The sequence below is a fragment of the Anneissia japonica genome, unplaced genomic scaffold (genome assembly GCF_011630105.1).
Source record: "Anneissia japonica isolate Jap-2015-1 unplaced genomic scaffold, ASM1163010v1 scaffold287715_len1027211_cov185, whole genome shotgun sequence".
In the NCBI taxonomy this organism is placed as follows: domain Eukaryota; kingdom Metazoa; phylum Echinodermata; class Crinoidea; order Comatulida; family Comatulidae; genus Anneissia; species Anneissia japonica.
This window is the reverse complement of record NW_022724789.1, coordinates 794,710-805,266: the sequence shown is the minus strand read 5'-3', so window position 1 is coordinate 805,266 and position 10,557 is coordinate 794,710. Positions and strand designations below refer to the sequence as shown.

Sequence of the window (10,557 nt, the reverse complement as noted above, 5' to 3'; positions counted from 1 at the left end):
TTGAGGGTGTGTTTTATTTACCGGCCAGGGTTTTATAAAGTGAAACACCTAGATGTAAAAACCTACATCATGTTGTTTTATGTATAATTGCAGTGATAATAATGTAAATTGTGAAAAATATGAATACAGTATAAAATGCGATTAATTATGAAGCAGTGTGTTTAGCATGTAATCCATTGAACAGAATTTAGAATTAAAAGAAACCAAAAAAAAAACAAAAAAAACAAAAAAAAACAAAAAAAACCACACTTAACACATCACCAATTAGTGCCAGAATGATGATTACTATATGATAAACGACAAAGGAAAAGTTAAAATATGTTGAGGATGAAGAAACACTGACGACTTTCAGACCACAGACTATAAAAATTTATAGCTCCAAGCTCAGATTTCTCAGAATGCTGTTAAAATTTTAGAATGTCTTTGTATCAATTATTGATTTTATGTTGTCAAATATACCATGATTAATTAAATTGTTATTCTTAAAAGAGAACTTCAGTTTTCTTCCGTAAGTACTGCTAAATGAAAAATGGAAAGAGATTAAATTCATTCAAACTCTACCAGTAACCGTTATTTTATATGCCACATTTACCACTTACGTCAAAATTTAGTGCATTTAAAACTTTTAGACCTAGGAATTATTCTTGGATGTGAATACCAGTTAGATTTGTGGCTTATACAGGTAGTCAATGACAATTCAGTAATTTTATTGAAAAAAACCTTCGGAATGGAGAAGTAAAATAGTACATTTACTTTAAAGCAACAGAACAATTTAATTAAAACAGACAATTTCATTAAATCAAGCCAGTTTCATTAAATTAAGCTAAAGAAAAAAAAATGTTACAATTTCAATCAGATCAATAAAAGGGGAGAACAGAACACCATTTTAATAAACACAGTACAAGCAAAACTACAACCCATGAAAATTCTTTAAAACACCGAACAGCTACCAAGCAAAAACCGATTATTTTACTTTAACTCGCAATTCTTTTTATTTAATTTATTTATTAAAATTCTCATTCAACAGCAGGAAACCCGTCACTTACAGAATGGAACTTAAACTATTGTACTTAAAACTACAGTAAGAAAAGGACAATTTCAAATCAATTTCACAAGGCCAAAAAAAAAAAACAGCATAAAAAGAAATTAAACAATCTTAGAAATTTTGTTAGTAAAACTTTTAAAACATTCAGAAAATAAATCAATAAACCTCTATTTCAATTAAAATAGTATTACGTCAATTAAAGGTCATTTTAAACAAAAGCAGAATAAAAGCTCGTCTGACAAATACCAGTTAAAGAGGTGGTAAGTGTTAGAAAGGTGATAAAAGTTCCTTAATAAGTTGAAAAATTGGTCATTATATAAAATTCTCAGCAATACTGCTTGGGGAGTCACCACCTCTTTTGCATTCATTTTTACAAAAAGTATTTCTTGTCAAATATCAAATTACTGAAGGAAAAAGACTTTATCCTATCAATGACTGTATTCTTGTATGCCATGTTGTTACAGGCTGCACAATTAATATGGTGAGAAATAGACAAGTTTATTTAAAATCTGAAAAGCAGGTCAAACTCCATAGCATTGATTAGTGAGTCCAATGATCTGCAATATTTTGGAAGACCCAAACATGATTTTAACAGTTTATTTTGAAACTTTTCAAACTTAACAACATAATGTTAACACATTGACAGCCATAGGAAAGAATAGGTTAGTATTCCAGACATGAGGTTAACAGAAGTACTATTTTTGCACAGGGCCACGCTGTCTAATGAATAAAATGCACGCTGACATTTACGGATTCTATTTTCAACATTTAAATCTGATTTAAAATTACTGGAAAGATCAACGCCTAATTAGTTTATAGTCTCCGAAATGGTAAGAGTGCAATTATTAAAAAACAAGTAGGGCGTGCGTATAAGAAACTGTTTACCAAAGACGAAACACTCAGTTTTAGTTGGATAGAAGCGAAGATCATGATTATTTGCGTAATTGATGAGCATTTGGAGCCCTGTGACAGTAGTACTAATTATCAATTCTTCATCTGCATAGCAAAATAAAATATCTAATGGATCCCTTTACGGAGTGTCGTTCAAAGTTGAACTACTGACCAATTAGCAACAGGGCCAAGAGTATGCGCGTGTCTAAAAAGCACTCGTGTTGTCCCACAAACACATGTGTTGGCGTATGTTTTAACGCTGTCGTTTTGTGGAACCTCAGCAACAGGGTGCGGCTTAGAAGAAAGATCCATTTTCATTTTTCATTTTCAGCACGTAATTTCAGCAAGTAATGAAGATGATGATTTCGTAGAAGACTAACATCGTCTTAAACATACTTATTTAAACCATTCAACTCACTCGAGATAGCATCACTTAGTGTAATCCTAAGACAGTAATTTATTCTTGTAATAACCCAGGCTCAATTGTGACCTTCAGGACAATAATTTTAAACATAATTTTTTAGTTTTTAGAATCAGAGTAATTAAGAGTGATTAGTGTTGGCTGTTTTGTCCCTTTTTCACTGATGGTTGTGAATAATTTGTTTGAATTCAATTGAGTTTGTGCAAGGGGAAAACATCATGCAGCCATTGGATGTGAGTTTTAGCCATCTATAGAATTCGCTGATGACAATGCTACTACATAACCAATGGAAAGATGGGGTCTCCTGCAGTACTCTAAAACAAAACAACAGGCAACTTTTATCCTAGTTGTAAGAATACACTGCAATACACATGTAGAATATTAGAATTTAAAATTCACTCTATGAGTGGCTATGACGAGAATACGAATGAACGATACTGCTAACTTTCATGTTCACTTTACATTGTTGCTGAAACCTATTTCAAAATTGCTGTAACTACATTTGCATCATTCTCCACTAACTTTGTGACTAGATTGTCTGGTGTTTCTTTAAAAAAGTTAATTAAATTGATTAATTGAGTTGAACGCCTTCTGTAGCTGTTAATGTTCTTCACAGAATTGTGTTTTGCGAAATGCAACAAAGAAATTAATTGTTTCTGTTTAATACAAACTCGATTTTCAAGCAGAATTTTGCGTGTACATTATTATTCAATTTATTTTTATTACCACCAGTTTTTAATTATTTCGTTATTGTTTGTAAGTGAAAAGACATTAAGTTAAATTAACTGCCATCTATTTAGCCATAGTTAATTGGTTTGCTGCCATCTTGTGTCCATAAAAGCGTAATTCATTATGGTAATGTGGAAATGACCTACAATGAACATGGTAATATAACAGTGTAACACTAATTTGAATGCTATAGACTGTTGGTAACTTGTCAATTTCAACTAAATCTTTCCTAGTACCATAAATCCGTGTTTGAATCGGACATTTGCTTGCATGACTAGAATATCATCAAGGTATTTTAAACCTAGTGCATTATGGGAGAAATGATGTAATGTCTTCAGGAATTTGGATGTGATATATATTTATTTATTTGCATTATATTCATTCAGGATATATATTCAATGAATGTAAAAATACAATGTAAATTACTCTCTAACATAGATCTACCATAATATGGTCTTAATTAACACAATAAATTAAAACTCTTTCGGGAGGCAAATTTATGTACTCTTATTTCAGACAATAATAAATAGGCCTACAACTTGACTAAACTGTACAAAAAAAAAATTACTGTACCTACACTCAGGCTTAATCTTTATGTTTTTAAATTCAGTGGAGTTAATATGTGGCAAAGACAAGCCAAACCAGTCACTCTTTGCAAATCGTGTTTCAGAGAAAATGGCCAAAACATGTTGGAATGTCAAATTTTTAAAAATTGATTTTATCGCACTAAACTACCCTTTATATATCTACACATCATTCTATGCTGTTATTTTCCCCATTTTCAATGTTAAAACAATACTTTTTAAGGATTTTAAGATAGTTTCTGCATGAGAAATGCCTGAAATCATAAATTTTGACGGTTAATTTCTCATATATTGTTCTTTAAACAGCTGTGTGGTTAAACGCTTGTAACTTTATAAGGAAATGTCCGATTTGAATGATTTTTTTACCATTTTATAGCTATTATTTACTCTCTAACACTGTATTAATAACTCAAAATCGATTTTTGCGACGAGTGACTGGTTTGGCTTGTCTTTGCCACATATAGAGAAATATATACAATCAAAATGCATATTTTAAAGTATATACAGTCGTAATACTCTCACAAGATTATATTGATTCAATTTAGCAAATGGAATGTACAAACAATTTGCATATTTTCTAAGCTCCACCCCTTGGTTATTGTTGCTAAGGTCCCACAAAGACATTAGCATAAACCTATGAAAACATGTGTGTTTCTAGGACAAGTGTTCTGATTGGTTGTTAAGTTTTATTGACACTCCAGAAAGGTCTGTTACATAAGTAACACTACCCCACTACCTTCTCAATGCACACCATCAGCCTCCTCAATACATCAATGTTCGCGGATATAACAGTGCTAATAGATAATCCTAAGCCGGTTTCACACTAGGCAAATTTATTTGTGCAAAAAACGAAAGCGTTGATTCGCTTACTGAGATCTGATTGGATGCACATTTTTTTGCCTCGCAAAAAGTAGGAACAGTTTGAACTACTAATTTCGCAGAAGCAAAAAACTCTGATAAAAATGTGAGTCTGCAAATAAATGCGCTTAGTGTAAATCCGCCTTTACAATGGTTGTGAAGGTAGTTGTAAATTTTTATTTTTTATTTTTTTTTCCACAGTAGAGTTTGAGAGTTTGTTATAATTAGTAAGGGCATCTAGATGCTACAGACTTCCCACAGCCAATCAAAAACCAGAAGCTCAGTTTTTTTTAAATTGCAACAAAGAAGAATAAAGAAAAAAAAAAGTTTTTAACTAATTTAGAGGGATGAATGTTTATTATTGTATATTACAGCACATAAATTTGATTGATTGTTTAAATATAATGCTCTCGTTACAGAACGATTTGATGGATGTTGCTGGAGCTATCGATTTGTCAAAGCACACAGTGCGACGAATATACATAAATTTCTTCTTTGCTTGTATATTCAACGGCCTTGGAATACCAATTGCAGCAGGTTTGTCATCACGTTATTTATCTGCTATTTGTTTCAACTTGATTTATTTGCCATCTTGCCATTTAATTTTTAATAATGAGGTAATTATTAGTGATTTCTGTGATTTATCAAAAACAGCCCCCAACCTTAGCTGCAACCCTTTAGCCCCACAACTAAAACCCTCATCCCCACAGCTCTAACCCTCTGTACCAGTCTTTTTCCCCTATTATGGTTAGGAATAAGGTGCAGAATATTTTTGTTTTGCATAGTCGCACATGTGGGTTGGTCACAATTGCTGCAGCTGAGCTTCCTGATTTCTTAAATATAGGTCTCCCTCTAATTAGAGATCCTCCAATTAAAGACCAATTCTTTTATCTGTATTCTAATTAGGGACCATGGAAAACCCAGTCCCAAAGTGGAGGGAGACCTAGTAGCCGATTCACCTATTGTAGCTACACGTTCATATCATTCCACGACGACAGGGCTTAAGTGAACCATAGCATCGGGGTAACCCCCTACGAGCCAGATGTACACACTGGACCTCCATTTTAAGTCCTTATCCGAGAAGACTTTGTTCTACAAACCGAAACCCTGGGCGAGGAACGACTTGAACTAGCACCAATGTTATGGCTGTAGTTAGTGGCACCCCTGCCCTTACTGCTCGTCCACTTGACTCGCTATTGTATACAACAACACAATTGACTTTTCGATTTATTATAATTCTTACCTTTAACAATTTTTTTTTTTAAGACAAGTTAACAAATTATTAGTTTCTATTAAATGTCATTACTCAATTTAAACAAAATCTATGTTGATGTGTAAAATAAACTGCCAAACAGCTCTAGATGCTGCTTGAATCATTTCCATTTTTGTTTTTTGTTTTATGCTGAAACTGGCAACCAATTGAATGAGACGACTTTATTAAGCAAGCCGCTTTTTGAGAACCCTTATGGTATTTCAAATGAGCGATGACACATCATGATTTATATTGCGGAGTTATTTTAAGTAACAAAATTGTTTGGTAATAATTCTCTACATATTTGTATTCATCTTTTATTGAGGGTTATTTTCTCACCTGTCTATATAGATTAATCATTTATATAATCTATTGAATTATATTTCTTATACACTCACATGACATCAGTCATTAATCAGTTAGTAGCAAAATAGTACAATACCTTAGGCTAAATGATTGTTTTGTGTTGCCCTACTTTCAAGTGGGCATTGTTTTTTTTTCAGCTTTTTTTTTTTTGTATTTACTTTCTCTTTTTGAAATGTATTTTGTATGGAACAATTGCAATAGGAGTCATATTTCAAGCTATCGTACCAAATAATCAGTACGTTCCAAAAATAAATACTTTTTCTAGGCTAGCCTAGCCTACTGAAAGTATTTAGACATATACTAAGTATTCGGTACGATAACACGTCAGGTAGTACAAAACATGAACTTTCAGTATGCAAACTACATTGAGGTAACAATTGCTTTTGATATTTTTGAAAGCAATGTAGTATATCATGCAACAGTTAATAAAGTTGATTTTAATCTAATGTGTTTGTAGTCTACTTTAAGTCCAAGCACACACTGTCGTATTAACTCTCATCCCTGCTCTTTGTTAGCACTTCGCGACGCAATGGTCTCTGCTGAGAGTCAGTTGTAGAGCGGATTGCAATGAAAAACTGTTGCGCGTGCTTCGTTTCATTGCTTATTGTATGGAATTATGTTGGCCGAAGGTCATAGCTCTACACATAACAATGTAACGTTGCAACCAAAATTATACAAGCCAGTAATCAGGTTCAGTGAAGGGAGTTTCCTATAGGAACTCGGAAATATTTCTTTAATAAACAGAGTTTATGATAAAATACTAGTATACTAGTACAATGTAACTTATGAAAACAGATGTCGCTATTTTGCTTCATAATATGAATTTTTCCGTCATCTGAAAATGTGAACATGCACATGTATGTACATTACAGTAATATTGATACACTATATTTCTTTATCTTAGGTGCTCTGTCTACGTTAGGAGTCTTTCTTCAACCCTGGATGGCCTCTGCTGCCATGGCAACCTCATCTGTCACGGTCGTAGCATCGTCCTTGATGCTAAAATTGTATGTGGAAAATTGCATGATTGTGATATTAATCATACAATCAATTATGATATTTAATAACTAAGGGAAATGCAAAATATTTGTTACATACGTATGTGGGCATTGTTTATTATTTAATGGGGTAATCTACCAAGATTGCGTCCTTCAAATATAATAGGAGCTACTTACATATTTTGAACCTTCTTGTTGAAGATATCTGACCCCTTAAATATTTGAAAAAAATGGGAAACAAACCATTACATTCAAATTTAAGCCTGAAGAGTGCCATTTAGAGTCGTGGTGACGTCATGGCCAACAATTTTGTAAAATTTGATAAAAAGTCCGTCCATGCAACCTCTTCTATTATAAATACCTGGATCCAACTCTATTGTTGTTTTTATTATTTATTGTTATTATTGTTATTGGTATTCTTTTTATTATTGTTAATTTGTATTGTTACTTATACTTTTATTTTTTAAAATTATTATTATTATTATTATTGATATTATCATTTGTTAATTTTATTAATGATGAATCTTTCACAATATTTCTTTGCTTTGTGTACACTAAAAATCTTCAATACAACATATAAACAAAGGGAAAGAGGAGTTCAGAGAAATATATAAACACATTTATAAATTAATACAGAACATATTTTTATTATTATTTTTGCATGCCTTATAAAAATAGCATCATTTTTTCATCATGATTTACCTGTATAATGTATAATTTACTACTGTCTTGTCTTCCAGGTACAAGAAGCCTCATTTCAGCCCACTCCCAGAAGAGACCATTCCAGCTGTGGTTTAGGCTTGTAAAGAATGTCTTTGATCATTCCACCCATGTTACCCATAGTAGGTTACTCGCTTAGTAAAGTATATCTATATAAAATATATATAGCTGTAATCGCATCTAGAAGTTATAGAGCTACCAAGAAAACATGTGCATGCACATAGTACTCAGGTATTATATTTAACACGCAAACACATTATACTCAACTGAAATCTTCATGAGACACACCCCCATTAATGTATCCCATTAACCCCCTAGCAAACACCCCACCAACATGCTTACAGACACATCACAGTTATACCCTGCAATCACCCAACACAAAAAACACACAATGCAAAACACACCTACACAGTACACACTACACAGAGGCACCCCATAAAAATATACCCACAAACACACCCTCACAGCTACACCCACAAACAGATCTACATAAACATTACCTAAGCCCAGAAACACCCAATGCAAAACACCCCGACGAACATCTACTCAGACACAACTTCATGGACACAACTATACATATACACCTCACAGACACCCATTTACACAATACAGAAAACACCAGATAGAAACCACCACTATAGGCATTCTAAAACCCATGACACATACATCTAGAAGCGCCTTTATTCACACACCAAGACATATTTATACATATATACATTTATATATGAATAAGATTTATATATGTATATACTGTATTTATGTTGTGTGTATATTTTAGTGACATATATAATATATCTCCGTTAACGGTATGGTATTTATCCTCCCTCGGGCATTAAACATGGAATTAATTGGCGAGTGCACATCATGTCAACTAGGTCATGAAATAGGCCATCATTGATGAAAAATAGGTTTTCATTTCATGTTGAAATGTGAATACTTTGGATTTATTACACGAAGGTTGCCGATTAATTTGGCGCATTCTAATTGAGGTTATGATATTTTGTTTATAAGATGGCCTCAAAGGCAGGATAGATATCAGGTAGGTGTATCCGAGAGTGTTCAGTGATCCGACTCATTATTTCCTCCAAACTACAGCATGAGTCGAAAATTAGTGCATTGGTAATCTCAGACAATTTTTCGGTTACGCGCGTAAAATGTCGTCATTAACATTTGATTTGTGAGTATCAATCTGTGCATGATTCTGTAAATTGATACCGGATAATGATAATTTGAAATGCTGCAGAACAAGAAATTCTAGCCTAAAAGGAATTCAGCACCGTAATTGGCACAATTTTTAAAATTTTATTGATTAAAATTTATATTACTTTTAATCAAAAAGTACATTTGCCAATTACTGGATGGAAGTATAAGCAGTCTCATTATGAGGCCTAAATAGTAGAGTTGTTTTAGCCGTGATAACAATAAAGAAATCTGGAGTCTCAAATGATTTGAACCCACAACCTGCTGCTACTAGGCTACAGCTCCACTCTAGTACCATAATGTATCAATATATTTATAACCTCATCATCAACAGTCTACCTAATATGCTTTGAACTAAAAATAGGTTTACATAATACCTGTAATTACAGAGTAGAGTAAGAGAATTGGTGATAAGATTCGTAGTCAAAAACAGTAGCATGTTTTGAGTTGTGACCATGTTCTTTTAATTTGTTACCTTTATTAAGATACAATTAGCATTGTTCTACAGGGATTGTCTGTATAAAAGACTATGTGCTGCTTTGTATGCCACTGCAAGATATCTTTACACCAAAAAGCCATTCTCTTTTAATATAGTTTTATAAATAGGCATGTTTTCCTAATTTTAACCTTGATAATTTATATTAACACATGCATTATAAGTCGTTTGTAGTCGCTAAAGATATTCCAGCTGATAATCTATGAGTATAATATGTTGTTGGGATATTAAACACAATGGTTTAAAACTACCTTGGCTTCCTAGATTAATTTTAAGAGTAATCGAATGATAGTTGTTCTATCGAATCTTACATGGATGGGTGCAGTACATTTTTCAAGCAGAAAAGTAATGTGGATTAATACCATGGAAGGGTAGGCTATAACCATGGAAGAATTTAACTTCAGAAAGATTCACGGAGGAAATTTAATCCACTTTGCTTCACTTTTTAAAAATATACATAAAGATTGAATTAGCCCATGGCTGAATGGTAGAATTTGTTTGACAAGTTATAATTTTATTGTTTATATCTATATATTATTAAAAGCTATATTTTATGCAAGTAGTATAATGATTGGTGTAATAAACACTTTAAAAAACTGATTTCTCTTGATTTATTGCTATTGAATTTGTTTTCGTTTTTCTCGTTGATGTTGGTTTGTCTTCTGCTCGTATTACAGTGCACCCTCTAATTCCGAGACCCCTATAATTCGAGACCATTTTTTCAAAGAACCAAATAACAATCTTCAAACAATTAACACTTAGCTATCCCTATGTGTGGAGACCAAACCCCAAGACCACCAAAGTCCCACACGTGGTCTCCAATTGGAGGGCGAACTTTATTATTTTTATTAATATTATTACTGTATTATTATTATTATTATTATTATTATTATTATTATTATTATTATTATTGTTTTATTATTTTATTGTTATTTTATTGTTATTGTTATTATTGTAGTTGTTATAATTATTATTATTATTGTTATTATTGTTACTA

General features: G+C 32.3%; 1 protein-coding gene across 2 annotated transcripts in view; it reads left to right on the top strand.

The window, feature by feature from the left end:
* The window catches only part of LOC117112548 (copper-transporting ATPase 1-like), a 50,697-nt gene extending 40,537 nt beyond the window's left edge, over positions 1 to 10,160 (top strand). For both annotated transcript variants that reach the window (XM_033255628.1, XM_033255626.1), the window contains 3 exons: positions 4,948 to 5,065; positions 7,051 to 7,153; positions 7,885 to 10,160. In XM_033255628.1, coding sequence (XP_033111519.1) covers positions 4,948 to 5,065; positions 7,051 to 7,153; positions 7,885 to 7,942 — 279 coding nt within the window. In that variant the 3' untranslated portion in view covers positions 7,943 to 10,160. The remainder of the gene's footprint in view (positions 1 to 4,947; positions 5,066 to 7,050; positions 7,154 to 7,884) is intronic.
* The last annotated feature ends 397 nt before the right edge of the window (positions 10,161 to 10,557 follow it).